Source organism: Aedes aegypti, chromosome 2 (genome assembly GCF_002204515.2).
Source record: "Aedes aegypti strain LVP_AGWG chromosome 2, AaegL5.0 Primary Assembly, whole genome shotgun sequence".
Classification (NCBI taxonomy): domain Eukaryota; kingdom Metazoa; phylum Arthropoda; class Insecta; order Diptera; family Culicidae; genus Aedes; species Aedes aegypti.
Genome location: NC_035108.1, coordinates 312,601,805 through 312,625,322, shown reverse-complemented (window position 1 = coordinate 312,625,322; position 23,518 = coordinate 312,601,805). Strand labels below are relative to the sequence as shown.

General features: G+C 36.1%; 1 protein-coding gene across 7 annotated transcripts in view; it reads left to right on the top strand.

Annotated features, from left to right (window-relative positions):
• LOC5568981 (carbohydrate-responsive element-binding protein) overlaps positions 1-23,518 on the top strand; it is a 184,121-nt gene that overhangs the window by 39,352 nt on the left and 121,251 nt on the right. For 5 of the 7 annotated variants that reach the window (XM_021845703.1, XM_021845701.1, XM_021845702.1 and 2 more), the window contains one exon: positions 16,455-17,275. In XM_021845703.1, the coding sequence (XP_021701395.1) occupies positions 16,812-17,275 (464 nt within the window). In that variant the 5' untranslated portion in view covers positions 16,455-16,811. Of the gene's footprint in view, positions 1-16,454; positions 17,276-23,518 lie in introns of those variants that run through there. The other 2 variants (XM_021845700.1, XM_021845705.1) reach the window with 2 other exon arrangements.

The window sequence follows — 23,518 nt, the reverse complement described above, 5'->3', positions numbered from 1 at the left end:
CTGGTTTTCTGGCTCTAGAGTTTTCAATTCAAATTTCTCATCAAAGTAGTCTATGAAACACTTTTAGAGCTTTAAAAAATGCGTAATTTGGTGAGTGAAGTAACTCGCTATCTCCTTCCGTTTAGGAGTTATTGTTGTTTTTCTCTAAAAAACATGCCTACTTTGATTGTGAATATCTCTGATTGGGGCAAACATAAAAAATATCTTTTGACGGCATTCAAAAGACATAATAAAATTGTATATTATATCAAAAAATTACAGATGTGTTATTTTTGTAACTCTAATAAAACGTCTTGAAAGTCAAATATTTTTTACCACAAAAACTTTAATAACTTTTGAACTGAAATAGATATCAACAATCTTTTTGCATGAAAATTTGAGTTTTGTTAAGTTCTAAAAGTCGTTCATAGACGACTTTGACGAGAAAATAATATTAAAAAAACTAGAGTTGAAAAACTTATTTTTGTTGGACCACCCTGCGATGATTAGGAAAAAATGCTCTAGATTGGTCAAATTTTGAGCTACAGAAAAACTTATTTTGGCAAAGTTGATCAAAATTTCAAGTTCTACCGCTTTGCCTAGGTATCAGGTATCAGAAGGCCGGCTCCAAAGGCACGTTCCCCACCAGTTGGGAGATTTGTGCCATCGCCATATTTGAGCCTATTTCATCATCTACCCGATGGGAGAGGAAAGGGAAGGGAAAGATGGGAGGAAATAGGAGTGGGTCCCTTGAAGAGGGAAGATCGCATAAGCGAAATGAGAGCATGTAGCTCCATACCACAATGGGTTCGAACAGCGCCCTAAAAAGGGCACTGCAAAACGCGTGAGCGTAAAGAGAGCCTATAGCTCATTACCACAGCGGGTTAAGAATAACAGGATGTCCTGAAGATTCAGGATTCTGTATTCAGTTTCACTTAATAAGTGTTTACCAAGTAATTGGAATCGCATTTGCGCAAAAACTGGACAGTTACATATCAGGTGATACGAAGTTCCATAATCGGAGTCACAACTATCACACACAAATGAGTCAGCACGCTGAATATTTGCCATGTGATAGTTGAGTCGGCAGTGGCCTGTCAACGCTCTGACCAAGAGACTGCAATTCTGCTTTGACAGATTTGTTAAATACTTCGCCACCTTTGGAGATGGCTCAGTAATATACAATTTTGTTTGACGACACGACTCCAAACTATTCCAATATTGCTTGTGCTGAGTTGCCGCCCAAGAGTTTATCTGAAGCTTCACCCAGCACTTCGAAATTGGAATAGCCGGCTCAGGGCCAATGAAGTCATGCGATGCTCCATCGCGAGCTAGCTCATCAGCCAATTCATTTCCAGCGATGGAAGAATGGCCAGGTACCCATACAAGGTTTACAGAGTTGACTGAATTCAGTTCCTCAATTTGAGTTCGACATGCGATAACAAGCTTCGACCTTGAGTTGGCCGAAGCGAGAGCTTTTATAGCAGCCTGACTATCTGAACAGAAGTATATGACTTTACCCATTACGCGCTGTTGAAGTGCTGATTGCACTCCACACATAAGAGCAAATATTTCCGCCTGAAAAACGGTGCAGTTTCTACCAAGTGAGTAAAACTGATTCAGCCTTAGCTCACGAGAATATACTCCTGCACCAGCTCTACCTTCAAGAAGGGAGCCATCAGTGTAACATACTATATTGTTTGATATACTTCTTTCCAAATAGCCAGACGTCCACTCTTCCCGTGAAGGGAATTGTGTGGTAAATGTCCTGTAAGGAAAGTTACAAGCAATTGTGAGATCACTTGGAGCAAGGACAATTTTGTCCCAATTCACCAAAAGTGGAAACAACGAAGTGTGTGTAGATCTACGATTCACTGGATTTTTCTCCAGTAGATCCAGTACCCATAAACGGTAAGAGCAAGAAAGTGCTTCTTGTTTAAGATATATGTGTAGTGGCGCAACGTCGAAAAGGGCCTCGAGCGCTGCTGTGGGAGTTGTAGAGAACGCACCAGACATCGCCATCAAGCACATCCTTTGGAGATGGCCCAATTTTGATTGGATTGTTCTCACTTCGCCCTTTTGCCACCACACAAGACATCCATATGCCAATATTGGTCGAACAACTGTTGTGTAAATCCATTTGATATATTTGGGTTTGAGGCCCCAAGTTTTACCAAAGGTTCGCCGGCATTGACCGAAGGCCATGCAAGCTTTTTTGACTCTGAAATCAATGTGAGGTGTCCATGAAAGTTTGGAATCTAGAATGACTCCGACATACTTTACTTGATCAGTCACATTAATCTCAGTGCCAAAAAGACGTAAAGGTCGAATTCCATCGCGGTTTCGTCTTTCCGTAAAAAGAACAATAGATGTTTTATTCGGGTTAACCGAAAGGCCATATTGGCGACACCAACTCTCGACTACCTGAAGAGCACTTTGCATCAGGTCGAATAGGGTGCTTATGCACATACCAACTATCAGAGCTAGATAGTCGTCGGCAAATCCATAAGTTGGAAAACCGCAATTATTGAGTTGCCTCAATAGCGTATCTGCTACGAGATTCCACAAAAGTGGTGACAAGACTCCCCCTTGGGGGCATCCGCAAACACTCAATTTTCGAATCGCTGATTGACGCAATGTCGAGAAGAGATGTCGGTTTTTGAGCATTTGATGAATCCAATTGGTAATCATTGTAGGTAGCCCATGGTTTCGTGCGGCTTCCAATATGGCATCGAAAGACACGTTATCAAAGGCACCCTCAATATCCAAGAAAACACCCAAGCACGATTGCTTCTGAGCGAATGCTTTCTCGATATCGTATACAACTTTGTGTAAAAGAGTCACAGTGGACTTTCCAGATTGGTAAGCATGTTGATTCACATGAAGAGGCATGTTTGCCAAATAAACATCACGGATGTGATGATCGATAATCCGTTCCAGACATTTCAGAAGAAAAGAGGTCAGACTGATTGGTCTAAAACTCTTCGCTTCCTCATACGACGCACGTCCTCCTTTTGGGATAAACTTTACAGTAATATCACGCCAGGATTTGGGAATGTACCCGGTAGCAAAACTGCTTACAAGTAGCTTTTTCAAAACATGTTTGATAAACTCAAATCCCTTTTGGAGCAGAACAGGATAAATCCCATCCGCTCCTGGAGATTTGAAAGGAGCAAAACTATTAAGTGCCCATTGAATCGATTCAGTAGTTACGATACTGCGAGCCGAGGCCAGAGACTCGTAACTACATGAAAAGACATTTGATTCATCCGTAGATGCTATGTCCACACATCCGGGGAAGTGTGTATTGAATAAACATTCTAAAACTTCTTCATCGGAAGAAGTAAAGTCACCATTAGGTAAGCGAATTTCGTTCACTTGGAAATCCTTAGATTTTGCAAGAATTTTGTTCAACCGACTGACTTCACTCAAACTGGAAACATTTGTACAAAGGTTTTTCCAGCCGGATCGTTCAGCAGAACGAAGAGCCTTCTTGTAAGCCTTGCGAGCTGACTTGAACGACTCTGATCCAGCTGAACGGCGTCTGTTCCAACTCCTTCTACATTGTTTCCTGAGTCTAGTCAGATCGGAATTCCACCATGGGGTCCCTCTTGTAGTCTTTACAGACCGCAGAGGACATGCTTCTTCAAAAGCTTCCATAATGTAGGATGTTGTAGTATCAACGGCATCATCCAGATCACTTGGATTTTCAATGGACGGAGAATATCCATGAAATTTGGTCGCAACCAATTCAATGTAGAGTTCCCAGTTTGTTGACCGGGGATTCCTAAAACGCAAAGTCTGCGCAGTTACATTTGAATGTTCAAAGAAGATGTAGCGATGATCAGATAATGATTCCTCATCTGATACATGCCAATTCGTCAACTCGTGACTGATTCTATTCGAGCAGAGCGTTATGTCTAACACTTCTTCTCTATTAGAAACCATGAAGGTTGGGCGATTGCCTATGTTAAGTAATCCAAGGTCTGTACTACTTAAGTATTCCATCAGACTGGAGCCTCTCAAATTGATATCCGAGCTGCCCCAGATGATGTGATGAGCATTGGCATCACTGCCCACAATCAGCGGAAGGCCTTTTGTTACGCAGTGTACGACAACTCGTTTGAAGTCATCCGTTGGGGATGGTTCATCATGTGGTAAATATACCGAACAATAGACGTATTTCCTGTTGAGGTCACCAACAGAAACATCGATTGTGACAGCACATACATCTCTGGTAGTTAACTCAGAAATGAGTGTAGCAACGATTGCTTTATTAACGAGCACGCATGCGCGGGGCATGGAGCGCGAGTTTGCCATTTCAAGCTTGCTAAAAGTAGCAAAAACTGGGTCCACAAGGTTACCTAGATAGAAGTTCCCTCTACGAAAGTAGGGTTCTTGAACTAGCGCCACTTGGGCTGCACCATTTTGCATGAGTCTGCAAAGATTGATCGTTGCTGTTCTTTTATGCTGAAGATTGATCTGAGCTAACCTAACCGTAGCCACTACCCAAACTAGGCAGGATTAAGCTTTTTGCAATCTCAGCACGAAAAAGACCAGCAACGAAAAAACCAGATCGGTATCTATTTAAAGTCGCCAAAGGCGAAAGAGCACAGAATACACTGTGTAAAACGCATAATGCGAATCCATATAGGTGATAATTTAAATTAAATGTCAACATATTCATAATCCCACCCTTATTAAGCCTCAAGATAGAGACTGAAGAAGGGCAGCCGATTATCTCGGAGAAACACAAGGTCACCTGCACCATTGCTCCGGGTAGCACAGGAAGGACTCAATACTGTGGAGGGCGCCCTGGTACCCCACAGGCTCCGTTTGCGGTTAGGTTTTATTTAGACCCCCCTAACCATTCATTCTTAGGCACGGTACGCATCACACCATAAATTAGGGGTCACCTGTGAGGTGGACTTTTACCACCGGAACAGGCAATCCGTAGTGTTAATTCTTAGCCAGTTGAAACAACCGCTACCGACACTACGCGGCTATCTAGGCTGCTCGGGAAAAGGAGGTTAATATTGATGATTAACTCCTGACGTGCCCAAGCAGCCACTAAGCCGATCACCGATCTTTGCCTAAGAGCATATACCAGTATTTTTGCAAATAAAAAAGTTGATTATATTATATGTGTGATATTGTGGACCACCCTAGTTTCAAATGACACAATATGTAAGCTTACATTTTAAGAAACAATTTTGTAGAAGATCATTTTTGTCTAAAATTTCATTTTCATGCTCAGAATGCAAAATAATAAAGAAATACATACTATGAAAATCTTCAAAATAGTTTTAGAGCCCTATCTTTCTTATTTCAGGTTTTTCGTCAAAGCGGTCTATGAACGACTTTAAAAACTTAATAAAACGCAAATTTTCATGCAAAAATATTGATGATATCTATTTTAGTTCAAAAGTTATTAAAGTTTTTGTGATAAAAAATATTTGACTTTCAAGACGTTTTATTAGAGTTACAAAAATAACACATCTGTAATTTTTTGATATAATATACAATTTTATTTTGTCTTTTGAATGCCGTCAAAAGATATTTTTTATGTTTGCCCCAATCAGAGATATTCACAATCAAAGTAGGCATGTTTTTGAGAGAAAAACAACAATAACTCCTAAACGGAAGGAGATAGCGAGTTTCTTCACTCACCAAATTACGCATTTTTTAAAGCTCTAAAAGTGTTTCATAGACTACTTTGATGAGAAATTTGAATTGAAAACTCTAGAGCCAGAAAACCAGTTTTGTTCGGACCACCCTATGTCACTGCAGGAAAAAAGCTCTAAATCGGTCAATTTAAGAGATACAAAAAAACTTTTTTTGGCAAAGTTGCTTGAAATTGAATGGTCTACAACTTTGCTGAAGCATGTATAATATTATTTCTACAAATAAGAAAGTTAGTTACACAATTTCTATGAAAACGTGGTCCACCCTAATTTTCAATAACACCAAACAAAGGGCTTAACTAATACAAACAACTTTGTAGAAGACCGTTTTTGTCTAATGTTTCATTCTAAAGCTCAAAATGCATCTTTCCGCGTAAAACTGATTCCTGGACCACTGTGCAGTGCAAGCGTGCGGATGAGAGAGATAAGAGAAAAATCAATCTACGGGAGAGATATATTTCGCTTGCCCTTTTTTTCACCCAAGCGCCTTCAGCATTACCACGCATGGGGTATGAGAGCAGGTCAGGTGCGATTTTTCCGATTTTTCAGGTGGCTGTCGGTAGGAATTTTTTTCAAGCTTGGCACTTAGTACTTGCGCGGCTATTTTCTGTACAATACTGGTTAAAAACCTCGCTTTTAACATAGGGTAACTCGGTGTAATACGCCCCAACGGGGCAATACGCCCCTTTTCATTTTCACGGGATTCAGGCTTCTTTTACACGTACATATCTCGCGGAACATTACTAAAGGACCTATGTACAAATGAGAGATTCTCTCCTCTCTTGTTCTCTTTCGATTATAACAGTGGAATACTAATGATTTTGGAAAGTTTTTCACTATAGATCGAAAGTCAATTCCCTTGACTAGCGTTTCATACAAAAAACGCAACAGAAGAGGTTAATGTGACTCAGTTATTAATGAAAGAGAAAGTAAACAAAGAGTGCCTCTCAATGTTAGATTGGTCCTTTAGTAATGTTCCGCGAGATATGATCACATATCTTGGATATTCGCGAAAAAATGATGTTGTGCATATATGTTCTTTGAAAAGTATAAACAATCTAAAGAAATTCTAAAAATATCGAAAATCAGGTTTTTGGCGTAAAATTATGCGTCCGATAAGCAAGCCTCTCCGTAAATGAAGCCCATCCTTTACTATTGTACTTATTACAAAAACTTTTACCGGAAGAAGACTGCTAATGGACCCTTTTTAGCTTAGCAAGTGGTGGAATTCTCTTTGGAAACATTTCTGCAACGCTGTGGACCTTTTTTCTACGAGAGGGGCGTACTGCCCGGGTTGTTTTGAAACGTAAATATTGGGACCATTTACAAACAAACATCTTATACGCTTTTTTGAAGCAACATGGAAAGAGAAAGTTGCGTGCAGAGCATGACCAACTAAATAAGGAACACCTTGACATAAACAAGTTTAGACGTGATGCATTTGCTACTGCGATAGAGCATTATTTCCTTAAGGGGGGCGTATTACACCTTTTTACCTTACAGTATTAGCGCGGTGGTACTTTCAAGCGATAGTTAATCAGATGACAACTTGAAAATTAACTCAAGAGCGGTTGTACCCTCCATCATCGCCAGCATCTTGACGCTTATGGTGTGTTTTAAAAGCGAACATGTTTCATGATGCGTTCACTCAGTACACGATGCTACCGATATTGCTTACAGCAATATTAGCTAGAATCCAGTGCATTATAAATCGTCACTGATGACCCACATACCTAGAATTTTCATACTCTATTTTACAATTTTACCATGATGATGACTAATCGTTAAAACTGAAAAATTGTTCGTTGAGTTGATAAATTAAACTAAACAACTCGATTAGCATATGAAATCTTAAAAATTTGGATCAACTGAAAGATCAGAAGAAAATTGTATTTGAAAACGACAGTCAGTAACCACTGGATTATTAACTTAAAAAAAATGGTTTGAACCCAAGGTACCTAATAATAAGATAAAATTACAATTAATTATAAGTGCACAGGTTGATATTGAGACCACGCGACGCCTCTGACTTTAAGATACACATAGTCATCATTAGAGGGTCTTGTCCCGGGAATCCCGGGATGAAAATCCCGGGAAATCCCGGGATCTAAAAAATCCCGAATCCCGGGATATTTTCGAAAATCCCGGGATTTCCCGAAATTGCATGTTGAACTAGAAAATACTGTAGTATTATTTTCTTATAATGGAACAAAACAAGCTGCATATTTTTCTGGTGACTGTTGATACAAGAATGTATTTTAGTTATTGTATTTAGCTTACTAGATAAGCGTTTCTATTGAGGTTTATCGCAGTAATTAAAAAGTTCGTTGTCGTCATTTTAACTGTGCTTGCCTGGAAGTGATGCCGGCCAGAAACCAAAGTGGTGGCAGTCATGGTCGTTGGTGTCGCGATGCAGTATAAAGACTATACATTTTTTCTGATATGTTAGTAACGTAATTTCCAATATACTGTAAAAGGTTTTTCTACAGTTTGTTCCGTTTGTCAAAAAATGCTTAGATGGTTGAAAAACATTAAAATTTTATCGATGCCACTTTATCTTACAGTAACCGTTTTAGTTTGCCCAGTGTACCTCACACTTTTCCAGGACTAACATGCCTGTGGCTGTCATGCTAATAATTTAATAGCATAAAGATTCCATATGACACAAGAATGTAAATAATTTTGGTTGAATTCTAGAGTGATTGGTATCACCTACACCTTATGTATCACTTTTGATTTATTTTTTCTTTTACTTTAATAAATGCCCATTGACTTCAACTGCAGATGAATTGAATCTAAGAGAACATTGTTTTTGCCTATTTTAATCCGACTTAACCTTCAAAAACAGGTTCGGTTATTATGAAACTCTATAAAACTAAATATTGCTTTAATGCCCGCTCCGGCCGTTCTATATTCAAGGCTGGTAGCGAGTCACTTTTTAGTGACTTGGTCACTTTTTTGAGGCCAGTCACTTTAAAGTCTCTTTTTTGAAGCCATTTCAACTAAAGTCACTTTTTTCGTCAAAAAGTCACTTTTTTCAACTATTTTGAAACTTTAAAGTAGATGGAGTACCGTGTACCTTTTAATTCCGCTCCTAAATGCTTATCTTTGACAGATACGCGTATTTCGACTACCACTTGCAGTCTTCTTCAGTGTCAGTTACTCGTATCCACTAGTGGTCCATCTACTTTAAAGTTTCTCTATTTGAGATTCTGCTCAGAGGATTCGAACATTCATTAAAGAGAACTATTTTGAGCTAATTTTCGGGAGAAAATTTTGAATCGGCCTTCTTAATTTAGGATAAGTTTTAAGTTAGCAGGGTGTCTACTACTTGAAAAATCCTAGAAAACCTGTAACTATCAGGGAATTTTATTCAACCTGGAAAAAACCTGGAATTATTATAGGATTTCGGCTATACGCAGGGAAAATACTTCGAACCAGTAATTATTATGGCAGAATGTGTCCTTCTTGTAACACAACATTTCTTCAATAAAAAAAAAATTCTGCTGCGCCGCTGTTATAACTTGACTACTCAGTCAATTCATTGTAAGTTATTTTTAATATTCCGAATAAAACTTGTTTAAATAAGGAAGTAGGACTTAGGATTGCTAAAATGGGAAAGGCAAGTACTATTTCCAGTTCTAGTTGGGTATCTTTCATTAGCATATGAAATAAATAATATTTGTAGGAAAAGATTAAAGCTTACAACAGGTACGAAAAATGGTATATTTTCAGGTAAGCAGATCTTTTTTAAAAACTTGGATACTATTTAAATGCATATTTCTAAAAAGTGTTTATTTTTAGTTAAGGTCTCTAAAGGCATAATCAATATGGTATCTAAAGTCACTTTTTTGCCTTAACCCTCTCATTCCCATGGTAGCTCCAGACTTACTATGGTTCTCCAACTCGATATCGAGATACGAAATATCGAGTAAGGGAGAGTTGACTGTAGATTATGATTCTATTTTATCAGATTAATCTAAAAGCCAACTAATGTTTTGAATAGTAAAACTATTGGTAAGCAATCAGTTTACTATTGTGAAACATCCAACAAATTTTTGAGCTGATTTTACAAAAAAATGACCCTTTGAAATATTGTTTTTTGAATTACTTTTTATAAAAACGCTTTTTCATAAAGAAACTGTCGATCAAAGTCGTCGGAAATAGATGGTTAATCTGCTTGCAATGAATTCTGGTGCAACATTCTAGAGGCTCCAGACAAACCTTCAGATACTATTATCTAACTATTTATCCAGAGATTCCTTCTGGAATACTTTCAAGAACTTTACCAGGAATGCTACCAGCAATTTTTCAATAGAAGCTTAGAGGAATTTCTTCTTAATTTGGTACTAAAAATTTTAGAGCATTCCTACGCTACTACCTCCAGTAATTTGCACAGAGATTACTCTGGAGAAAAAATCTCATTATTTCCTCCAGATTACTGATTCTTTCACAGATTTCTTCAATCGCTACTTTTAGGATTATTCCCGCAGGCTCTACAGAAGTTTTTCCCAAAGGTTTAGTACAGAGTTTTCGAAAAAATCGACATTTTTACAAGAAACCCTACAATAATTCCTACGCCTTTTTTCCATTTAATCCAGGCCTTTTTATAAGGATTCTCTCAAAAATTCATCCATAATTACTTTCCGGAATTGCTCAAAACTTACTTGAGGTATTACAGGTCGGACTCGATTATCCGGAGTATCGATTTTTTTTTCACTCCGGATAATCGAATCACTAAAAGAAATTTCTACAGCATTTCTTCAAAATATTATTACTGCGGCTCAAACACTTCACTCCATAGAATTAAAATTTCATTCAAGCTTCTACACTAGTTAATACTACATCAATTATTACAGTTGTTGCTCCGACCATTGATGGATACATATGTTTTTATTATCATAGCGATTTATCAAGAAATATATTCATCAAGAATTCGAGAGATTTTTCAGTGATCCTCGTAGGTATTCATCATTATAACTCACACAAGTTTAATCAGAAATTACACTAGGTTCTTTTTAGAAATTCCTCGCGGATTTTTCAAAATTTTTCACAAAAAAATATGAAATTTTTCTTGATATTTCCTTGAAGACAACTCGACCAGTGGATTACAAAAGGGTTAGTTATCGCATTTTCTCTAACAAAATATGTTATAATTTTGGCGGGTTGTAGTTAAAATAACAAAAAAATAGAACACAATTTCTTCCACACTATACAAAATTTGAAACAAAATCTGTCATAATTTAAGCAAAAATATTACACATTATGTTTCAAATCAAATAGAAATATAACATTAATGAATTATAACAAAATTTGTTATTTTCTTTCCTATCATTTTTTATAACAAATTGTGGATTAATTCAGTTTTAAATTAAAATAGCTTTTGTTATTATAACTGATTTTGTTTTAATTGTGTTATAATTTCCTCCATCAACTCAAAGTGCTTCTAACAAAAAAAAAAAATTGTAACAAATCTTGATATAATTTTGTTGTTATCCACTGTTCGGGAATCCAGGATGAGTAACTGAAAAAATTCTTTGAAGATTTCCTTGGCTTTTTTTTATTTGGAGCAGGTTCTAGGGAAATCAATGAAAGAATTCCGGGGAACTTGGGACTTCCTTGAAAAATGTCTGAAACGATCTTTGCAGCAGTTCTTAATGGAATCATCGAAGTAATTTCTTCACCATGATAAAGAACCAACCAATATAATGATCTTTTGAGCTAAAACCATGGCTCGCATTAAGAAAGTTGTAGAAAATCATCCGTGATAAATGTAGGAGAGTATTTTAATGAAACAACGTGGTCTTTCTTAAAAAAATTGAATTCATGAAGGTATATAAACGATTCTTAGAAGAATTTCATAAAAAGTTCGTAAAAATCATAAAACAAACTCCTGATGAGGTCTTCGGAGTAATAAGAAATTTACGGCAAAACGAAAAATTACTTGTCGTTATTTCACGAGGAAGTCTTAGAATGTGAATACCTTCTATTAACCCGTATAGGCCTGAGTGAAAGAAAAATTACTAAAACTCTCACCGCTCAGCGAATACTTAACGGATTTCAATGATTTTTTGTCAGTACACTCGTACACATATCTAGTTTCTAAAAGTGGTAAAAGGATATCGGGAATGTTCATGTAGCTGGAGTTATTGCGGTGGATCCCTGGGTCAGGTCGGATGACAAGAGTTCTGTGCTTCTGTGCCCCGGGAGGTAGGCAAATTTCAAGTCACATATAATTTCCAGAATCGGCTATAATGTAGCCACTAAACCAAGGAGTTTTGAGAAAAATGCATCAGCGTAAACCTTCTGATGATCGATTAAATTGAATAATTATGTCAACTGCATTTGATTGATCCTACAAATGACCATTTCCGGGTGTCCGGGATGCCTCAAATTAATGATAAAGTGCACAATTTGTATCTTAACATCTGTGTCAAGCTTATGGGACCGAATTTCAGTGAACTTTTCTGTTCAATCTATACTTTTAAAAATTTGAAACGGTTTAGTACCTAACAAATCTAGAGCCGGTTCTTCAGGGCATCAAGTCCAAGTGGCCGCATCTGGTACACTCTAAACGGTGCAAAACTATTAGTTTTTAATGTTAAATATCAGATCTTAATGATTTGTGCAAATTAAAATGAAAGACATTGGAAATAAATAAAAATAACTTGGCATGTACCAAAAAATCGCCTTTTTTCACCCGACTTGACCCAGTAACCCACCGCAATAACTCGGGCTACAGGAGTATTTCCGAGTTCCTCTGGCCACTTCTAGAAACCAGATATGTGGGCCAGTATGCTGACAAAAACTTTTTTGAATCCGTTAAGTATTCGCTGAGTGGTAAGGGTTTTAGTATTTTTGCTTTCACTCAGGCCTATACGGGTTAAACTTACTGATGGAAAATTTCTTCCTTATTCGGCGTTTAAAGGACGCGGTTTAAGCAGTATTTCAATCAAATTCGATCTTCTGTCATAATTTTTATTTGAAATATTGATTAGTGCATAAAAATGTTGACCATATTAGGTAGAAGAGCTGGAATTTAAATGGAAACGTGAAATGACAAAAATTTCAATTTTACAAATGTTCCAAATTCTTAATAAAATATACAATATAAAATACTTTGGCAATATAAAAGACACAAAATTTTTAAAAGATTGAAAATCTACTAAAAAGGATTATTTACGTAAATATAAACTACCCTGTTTGAAAAAAAAATCTAGGCGATATCTTGTAATTTTGGAAGCACAATAAAAATGTCCAAATATGGTACTCAACTAGACCTACTACTAGCAGAAGATCATATGGAATATTCCCAATCATAATTGATATTGATCGTAAAACAGTATACTAGAATTGAAATAAAATTGATTACGGCTTGATTTTCAAGTCACTTTTAGTCACTTTTTCAAGAATAAAAAGTCACTTTTTAGTCACTTATTTCTCAAATTTGGTCACTAAAATAACTTTTTTCGGTACCAATTCTTGCTACCAGCCCTGTCTATATTCGTTTTGGAAGCATCTAATTTTTGTCCCGGGATCCCGGGAAATCCCGGGATTTTTAAAAATAAAATCCCGAATCCCGGGATTTTTTCGAGTCCGGGAAACAAGACCCTCTAGTCATCATATCTTGAAATTGAAAATCCGAAATTTTCATGCAGGCATGCGTTGCAGTGAAAACATTTCTCGAAAAAAAAAGAGATTTTCAAGAACCTCGAGATACAAACCTCAACCAAACTATGTTAAAACTTGCTTCAATCTTAAAATTTTGTTTGGCAAAAGTTCGTATAATTGGATAAACTACTATGTAGAGGTATGTCCGATAAATTTTGATGTTTTGTTCGGTAGTTATGAATTTTTAAAGCTTGAAAATAGCCCAAAAACACAAAATTGATTTGAAGCGCTCCTCAATTTACACTACATTGAGGTAAATTTTGGCCAGAAGTCCATTTCGCAATGAAAAATCAAAGTATTGGTTGACTGGGGAGTTTCCAGACAATTTTTGAAAATATGAATAGGTCTACTTAGTATGGATAGCGCCACGCCTGTCAGCTTGCGTTTGCTGGCAATTACAGCAGAGTTATTAGACATCTTCGAAACCGCTGCTATAGCCGTAGCTGACATGCTGAGCTTGTCATCGATCATTACCACAAGATGCCTAAGGGATCGCTTGGACTCTATGGTGCAATCACCTAACGAAATAAGCGCCCGTTGTTCGGACTTGAACCTTGAGGTACTCCCGCGATAATTCGAACGCTTTTCTGCCCCTCTTCTGTGTCATACAGTAGAATCCTACCATCAAAATAGCTTTCTAGAAGCTTACACAACTGCACCGGTACCTTGAGGCGGTGAAGTGCGTGTGATATTGCTTCCCAGCTTGCACTGTTGAACGCATTCTTCACATCCGACTTCTTTTGGGGTGCTATAGCACATTTGGTCTTAGCCATTACCACTCTGTAGGCGTCACCCCACGGATTCAAGTTGGCACTCTGCCATAGACTAGCAAAGCATGCCCGTTTTCGACTCTCGATTTCCCTTTTGAGAGCCAACTATGCCTCTCTGAATGATGGACCGCGATCTTCTCTTTGTGCTTCTGTGCGTGCGCGTTGCATGCATGCATGTAGTATAAAATTATAAATAAGCAAATAAGGGGTTTCGCAATAAATTCGATTAAGTCATTAAGTCCCTAATATGGCTGCTGGCAGGTCTCTTTCTAGAAACTTAATAGAAGGTCTATTTTTTAAAAGAAAATGATCCGCAAGTCACTATTTTCCTTTTTCTGAAGTGAACTATTCTAAAGCCTTGGTTGAAACCTTCAGAGATCCTTATGCGGCTATATCACAGGTTCATTCTCGGACTCCTCCGGAATCCAGAAATTTCTTCTGACATGCTTTCAAGGGATCCCTCCCGCAACTCCTCCGTACTTCCTTTAGAGTATTTTCTTTGTTTGTTCACCCAAATGTTGTTTTGCCTTCAGGTTGGCAGACCTATAGACTAACTCCTCCAGCGATTTCTCAATGAGAACAATCTCCCTAGCGTTTACTCCAGGAAATCTTTAACACTCCAACGTTAATACTTCCAGCAATTTTCACAGGAATTCCTCTAAATGTTTACATTTTTGTAAAAATTCCATTAAAAAATCATCCACAGTTTCTCCAAGGTATTGCTCCAAAAATTTCTCCAGAGATTATAACTGAAAAAAATATACGAGCCCTTCCAGGAGTTCCTCAACAAATTCAGCCAGGAATGCATTACCTGTTTTGCTCATACCCTTAGTTGATCAGCAAATATATTCTTTTTTTGAGTGGGGAAAGGCGGATATGCGTTACCGTTCGGTGTGGTGAGTAGTGAATCCGGCATTACAGCTTATCTATTCCTGAAGGAATTTTAGGAAGAATCCCTGGAGTAACTTCTAAACCTATCCTTATTTATATCCAAATAAAATTCTGAACATGTTCGGATGAAAACCCAAGAAATCCTTGGTGGAGTAACCACTATAGAAATAACTAGTTGAATTGATGGTGGTATTTTAAACCCTAGAGAAATGATTAGAAAAATCATGGATGTAATTTTGATAGAATTATAACTTGTTATTAAAAAAATTGTTTGGTTAAATGCTTCAAGGTATGTTAAACGAAATCACGAGGAATAAAATTCCTTGGAATATAAATAAATTATAGAGATTTTTGATCGAATTCTCTGATTCCCGTTATTTTTTTGTTTTGGTTCCTCTCTTTTTTAGGCATGAGGTCTTTACAGTTCCTATTTTGAAGACACTCAGTCGCTGTCAGCGCTACTCCAAGATTTTTTTTCCAAAGATTTCCCTATAGCTATTGGTTGGTGTTCAGATAGATAGATGATATGTTGGCCTTGTAAATAAGTCAACGACTCCATTAGTTCTGATTTTTTCGATGCTATTTTGATACATATGCTTCATCAAATAGACAAGTTGAAATATTACAGCAAATAATGAAAATATTTTGTTGTTTTGAATGGTTGGGGTACATTTTCTAGAAACTTCTCTAAACACTTGGTTTAATCTGAATGAAACCCCACCAATTATACTTGTAATTCCCACATTAAAAAACTGCACCCGATGCTTTTCAGAGATTCCTCCAAACAATCATTTGGGATATTATCCAGGGTTTCGTTTAATAATTTCTTCTATAAATGTTTCAGAAATTTATTTAGAAAATCATAAAAAACTTCTTGAATTAAAAACAGTTTATTGGAGATCCTTGTTTGAGTTCAGTAGGCTTCCAAAGATTCATCACAGCTATTTCACAAGATTAACACAAGATTCAACAGTTCCCTGAATAAACTCTTTGATAACATCCTTGGAAAATTTATAACAGCATTTGTGAATAAATTTGTAAAGTAATCTCTGGACTAACTCATTAAAGAAATTCCTGATTGAAATTCTTAAGTAATCTGAAACGAAACTAAGAAACTTCTAAAATAATTTCTAGAGTAAGTTCAAATTACTGTTTTTTTAAAGAAGAAGTCCTTAACAAAAATATTAGACGACATCCATAGAGAAATTATTTGATGATTAGCTGAATGACAGAAGACATCCTTAAGAATGATATTGATTGAATTTATATTACTCGGCAAATAATGTATAAGTCCTTTCTGTTCCTTAGCGTGATAAAGTTAGTTTTGCATTTATGTTTACACAAACATTCTTCATAGATGTATGCTTACAATAAGTAATTATCCCCTTTCCATCGTATTATTAATTTCAAACCTCAACGTCTTCTAATGTCGCTTTTTTTTCATGCATTTCTCTTCCAGCAGCCTCCCCCGCGCAATATGGATGTGTGATAGCAGTGCAGTGTGGGCCAGGCCATAGACCAACCCCCAACCAGCCAGTCGGTGGTAGTGCGCGAAGATCACCGTTGTAGCATCAGCGGTTTCGATGCCTCTCAGTAGACGCGTGTTTAAGTGTAACTGTGTGCCGTCTTGTTTACAAAATTCGCGTTAGAAGCCCTTCAGTGACGCTGGTACATTATGGGTGGTTTTATTTATAAGCAATTGAACGAGTGATTTTTTGCGCAAAGTGCAACAAGTTGTGTTATTGTTACTGTTTTTCGTAGTATTGTAGAAGCCGGTTGAGAAGAACAAACTCCCGCGTATATCGTTTTCCAAGTTATGACCCCGGGTCGCACCACTAGGATGGAACGTAGTAGTGTAATTGGCGCCGGACTCGGCAGTGGCGCCAGCACTAGCGGCGAAGAGCGTAAGAAACCCGGGGAAACCATCCATTCCGGACAGTTTATGGTTTCCCATTTTGAAACCGAAGGACAAGAAGATGAAGATGATGACGATTTGGGCATGCAAGTGGTGGTCGAAGATGTCAAGCCAGCCATCGTTGACACGGTCATCTCGAATATCATTTCAAAACGAAACCCGGAGCTGTCGATGGAAACTGCCAATTTGATAGCTAGCAGTTCTAATGCAATCGTCCCGTTGAGGAGCGGCACGACCGGAATGGAATTGATAAAATACGCACAAAAACGACAACCGCTGCAACTAACCAGTCGTCACACCTCGTCTCAGGTGGAGATCGATACGGACCTGTCGACTGTTTTTAATACGCTCAATGTCACCTATACGTAAGTAAGCGGTAAAACGCACCTTTTATGTTTATCTATTTCGCAACATCTTGGTATAGACCCTATATTACAGGATCAATAGAGATCCTCTTTCTGCTCAAAAATAGACACTGTTCTTGTTTGATAAAATTTATGTCAAAAAACTTCATGTCAACGCTTTGATACTTGTTTCAAAAGCACACAATTGAAACAAATAAGTTTTTTCGTATGTTTTGGTTAAAAAAAATAAGTGTATCCAAAAATACTATTTCTAACAACTACCGAAAAGCTAAACATTACATATAATTTGCAATTGGATTAGATGGACAAATTGATGTGATGTTTTGCGAAAAAGTTACACGTCTTCTCAGTGAGAATTATCGCTTCTCGGCCTAAAGGCTAAGATCAAAGTGTTCTCAGTGAGAATAGAACTCACGACTCCCTGATCTCTAGTTAGGGCGCGTTACCCCTATGCCATGAGAGGACTCATGAACGCAGAAGTTAACCTGAATTCGATTTCAGCTCAATAATTACGTGGTCCTTTTTCGCAAAGTGTACCTCTTTCGGAAGAATTATATGCCCATCCAAACACAACGCTTTCTATTTGTATCCAATGCCTAGCCCGAGAGCGCATTATATTTTAGGTAATGAAATAGCACACAACACTAGCCAGCAACTGTACTGGCCGAAGTTTCTATTGTGTGGGCTTCCAATGGGTCGCGACGTTCTCAAACGACCGGTTACGGAACATGAGTTCGTTGCTCGATAAATACTTGTTTTTAATTATGAATCGTGGTTTACGGCTAACCAGCCGAATGGAAGTTTAACAACTACCGAAAAGCTAAACATTACATATAATTTGCAATTGGATTAGATGGACAAATTGATGTGACGAAGCGAACGCCTTAGAATTATTAAGTAACAGAAACATGCTCATTGACGAATTGATTTCACGCGTTCAAGCGGTTCCGGTCCAACTTTCACTTTTTATGGGATTTAAAAATGTTGGGACGAAACGCGAAATTTAAATTTGTACGTGTTGTTCGTGATTGTTGTTAAATCATGTCACAATTTCGAATTGATGAAAATCAGTTGATTTTGCACTGACACATCTGGAATAGTATCAGCAAAATTTCTGCATGTCAGCGCATATAGGGTCGATGTACCAATAGCCGCATAGCTAAGAACAAAAAATCGTATAAAATCGAAAAATAACGCTAGCGTCATTATTTTTACATCATCTGAAAGCTTTTTATCTTGGTTTTGTGGGAAAAATATGAAAACCACGAAAACTCATATGTTTGTATTTATTATCGCGTGTGCCACTATAGGAATACATGTGCCTATAGTAGCACTATTTCTAATTCCTGTTCCTATAGTAGCACTAACATCACGGCGTTGGCAAAATACTTATCAAAATCGTATTTTTACAAAACTTTTATATTTTTCCTACACAGTGTGGATCAAAAGCTTTCGTTTGATGTAAAAAAAGTTTTTATTTCATCAATTATTTCGTATAATAAAAAACAGTTTTTCTCAGTAGTGCTACTATAGGAACAATAGGTTAACTATAGGCGCAAGGGAGCTCCAATTTTAAGCAAAACTAATTATTTCGATCATTTTTTGAACAAAATCAAGCTGTGTATCAATGGTACTTAGATTAATAGCTCCTGACCTTCATGTTAAAAAAAAGTTTGAAAACATTTGTAGCAAAACAGCCGTAAAAAGCCACTAGTGCGACTATAGGGGACTGTCCACTAAGGGAACACCGACCCTAGTGATAGTTTTTCAAATCAACATGAATTATGAGAGCTGAGTACAATACTGACCCGATTTTGTCAGCCCCTGATTTTGTCTGCCCCCGATTTGGTCAGCTTTTTGACCCGATTTTGTCAGCCTATTTTAAATATATCAAAAAATTATCTTCGTTGTGTGTTACCACGTTTACATTAATACTGATGATGAAGTTTGATGTCATGCATGCATGGGCGTAGCCCAACGGGGCAATGGCAATGACTCATTCCCTTTGTACGATAGAACAATTTCACTATGGGAATTAATCTTGTGTTTGAATTCTTCAAAGATTGTCTCCAGCACTCGTATTTATACAATAATTACTTCGAAGGTATTATCAACAGTTCGCAATGGAGATATACACAGTCGATTAGTCGACAAACGAATTTCATAAGATCTCAACTCAAGTATCAGTAAATAGTGCTTCGTTACTTAGCAACCTGACAATTATTGAAATTGAAAATTTAAAAACCGAAAAACACAGTCGAGTTCATGAAAAAGAAAATGGGTATGTAGGTTCATTCAGAATTCCCCCAAAAATTATTCGACGGAATCCTGATGAAACTTTTTTTACATCTAAAAACACAAAAAAACGGAAACTAAAAAAAGTTCCTAAAAATAATACTTTTTGGTTTTTATACTGTAAGAATTTTTTTCCAACAATTCCAAGTCAAATTCTTCATAAAATGCTTGTAAAATTTCTGAAATAATTGTATAGAAATATTCAGAACACTTCTGGATGAATTTCAAAACTTTAAAAAAAATCCCAGTTCAAACATTCTATAAATTATACTTATGGAATTTCATGAACAACGTCGAGGCAATTACTGATGCCATTTTGAAGAAATTAAAAAAAAAATCTTAAAGGAATTTTCTTATGATTTTATAAAGGAATTTCACTGTCCTAAAAGAAATTATAAAATAATTCAAGGGTCATGTACAACTAGGGTACAGGTTCATTCCGGTTGTCTTACTAGCCAAAGCAAAATAACCGATGAAAGAGATCACTACGAATCGATTCTTCAGAATTTTTCCAATAAGTTATTCTCCAAGACGTCAAATGTACCCGTTACTCAAAACGCTTTCTTTGCTTACTGTGAAAAAGTAGGGTGATATCCTTTATAGTTTTTTGTTTCATGCGAAAAGGGTGTGGAGGTTACGCCCATGAGGTTACACCCTCTTTAAATACTATGTAAGTTGAAAAACGCGGTTTATAAGCAAATATTAACACGTCAAAATTTGATAAACGGAAACAAAAAATATGCCCCGATTTTGTCAGATTCGGGTCCCTACTTGAGTTTGCGAGCAGCAATGCTGACATGGCTGCCAAAACGAATGACGTGCTACATAGCCTTAAATCGTTTTTTAGTTAATGAAGAGCACAAGTCTGAAGAACCAGATTGGTTACTCACTGATGGTGACCAATCGATCAGATGTTCAAGATAAACGGTTATCTGTTTCTCAAAATTAGTGCTCTTGAAGATTAGAAGATTAGCTTCGATTCATCTTTACTCAAAGGGAGTTAAAGCAAAGGGATGTTAGTATCACAGTCATTAAAAAATTTTGACAAAAAATGACTCTTAAGTTTTTTTTTGCAATTTTCCACTTTACACAATAGTTTTTGCAATAGTAAACCGAAAACAAGGCAATTTTTATGAAATTTGTTATTTTTTTTCCTATTTTACTAAAAAGTATCTAAAAACACTGTTAGAAGGCTAAAGATTTTTCTAAATAATTTTAACTTGAAACCATTGAATAAATTCACACCTGACGAATTCCACGTCAGATCGGTCAGTCACAAAACTCGACCCTCTTCTATTCGTAGTAAATTTTGCTCATGTTTTAGTATGGTAGAATGAGAGTTTTCCATAAAAAAATCAATAATTTTGACTCAAGAATAACTTTAAAAAACGCATTTAAATGCACTATAATATTTTGTATGGTATTTTTTTGAAAAATTCTAATTCCGAAGCTGTTGATTTTCGAGAAAAATGTTCTATGAAAAAGTTGTAGTGATGAAATATTTTATTTATTTTCGATCAATACAGTAATACCTCGATATAACGTAACCTCGATATAACGTAACGTAACGTAATTTTTACCTCGATATAACGTAACTTTTTTTTGGCTCCCATTTATTTTTCCAATTTTCATCAAAAACATGATTTGTGAACTACAATAAATATTCTTCAAGATTCAAACTACAACTAATACTAAATCAAAGCAATGCAAGGGTTTACTATAACTGAATACAGTCATAAATCGATATCGAGTGAGCTATAAGCTCAATGGTAAAACAAACATTTTGTCATTGCTGTACATTTGTTTGGATCATTCTTCTTTTTTTTTTTGTTATATTTACACTGCCACTGGAACCAAGCCTGCGAATCACTTCATTTTTCATGCAAACTTTATTTATTATTGATTTAGACTTAGCGCTCAAAAAGACAAGGTCAAACTCAAATTTTTAAATTTAGTTATTGCTTTAAGAATTCTTACAGATATTCTTCAAATGATTTCTCCAAGAATTTGTTATTTCTCCTGGAACTTTTCCATGGATTCTAGTTGAAGATGCCCCCAGAGACTCCTCAAATAATTTCTTCATGGACTCATCTTAAACTCTTCTAATATTCATGTGTAAAACTTAAAACATATCCTTAAAATAATTCCAACAGGCATCTCTCAGGAATTCCACTAGTTAATATCAGGAAGGTAATCATGATTAAAAAGCTTTGAGATTTTCTTCTGAAATGAAACCAGATTTTTTGTTTTCAAATCGATTTCGGAGATTTGTCCAAGAGATTATTGGAACATTTGATCAGTATGGTCTTAACGAATACCTGTCTAAATTATTCCTTGAGAATTTTCATCAAAAAGTTCTCATTGAATTCCACCAAGAAACTGTTCAAATATTTCTTTACGAATTTTTACAGAATATGTCCGAGAATTGTTTCCAAAGAATTTCAGATTCTTGGATTAATCGTTATCGTCTTTAAATTTGCCTATGTTTTTTATTACAAAAATATATTCAGGGATTCGTTAAAAAACTGAGCAAGCTCCCCAGACCCCCCATAGAACTCTCCTAAAATACTGCCGATAATCCCACCATGTATTCGTTCAAAAACTTTTCCATAAAAAATCCCTCCAGAATAGTTTTAGATTTTAAAGGAGTTTTCTAGTGATTTCTTCATAAATTCTGAATAAAAAAATTCCAAGAATTCTTGGGACATTCATTCTATAATTCTGTCAAGACATTACAAAAGGATTTGTTTTAAGAGTTTTACCATGAGCTTAAACAAACAAAATGGAACAAAATTCTTGAAGTTCCATAATTGCCTGCTAGAATTATTCATAGACTGTTCAACATTAACTTTTTTTAAAGACTTTTGAAAGATCTCATTTATTAAATTCTTTTAGAATTGCAGAGGTGAGCTCGCCTAAGGCTGATCTAATAAAGAAAATCCATTCTTCTAGAATTTCTCCAAGTGTTCAATGATTCCTCCAAAGATTTTTCCTGAATGCATTTCTTTAAGGATTACTGCAATAGAGACGTAAAAACAAAAAAAAATAAAATAAGAAGAAAAATATAAAAAAATAAACATGGAAAAATATCGAAAAAAAAAATGTGTCAGAAACACTGAAAATAACTGCTATGTCTATAACATAAATTAAAAAACACAATTTACATAGTCTACAGCCATAGGCTGTACAGACTGAACGTAACTAACATTAGACAACGGACACACGGAACGACCAGTGGACCAGTGAAGAATTTTTCGTTTGACGAAAAGTTTCCTCCGACTGGGGCGAGAATCGAACCCACACTCCGTAGTACAATACGCCTAAACGACTGACGCCGTTAACCGCACGGTTACGAAGCCCACAAAGACACATTTTCTCATCAAACAATACATGTTGAACGAAATCTAGAAAACAAAATATTTTGCTTCGATATAACGTAACCTCGATATAACGTAACGAAAAGAAAAATCGAGTTACGTTATATCGAGGTATTACTGTAATTCAAAAATTAATCTTGTATTATTAATTACACAAAAACCCCATTATTTTTTATATTTTCGCCGTAGACTCTTGATAGTAAACAGATATTTTTGACGAAAGTTTCATGATGGATAAATTTTTAATAAAAAAGTTTTTCTTAGAACATCTTTGGTCGATGTTCGGTCAAAATAAATACGTTATTATCAACAAGAATCTTCAAATTATTCTAAACCATGATGATTATATGTAAAAATCGCTAGAAGTGACCATTTTCGAATAATATCAAGTTTAATGCAAAAAAAATATTTAAATAATAAAATAGCCCATTTAAATAATAAAATAGGTAACTCTCCATCAAGAACAATACGTTTTCGAGAGTATAGGCGTATTTATTTTGACAAAAAAAAAAACAAAATTTTAAAAATCGACCAAAAGTTGTTCTCTGAAAAACTTTTCTATCGAAAATGT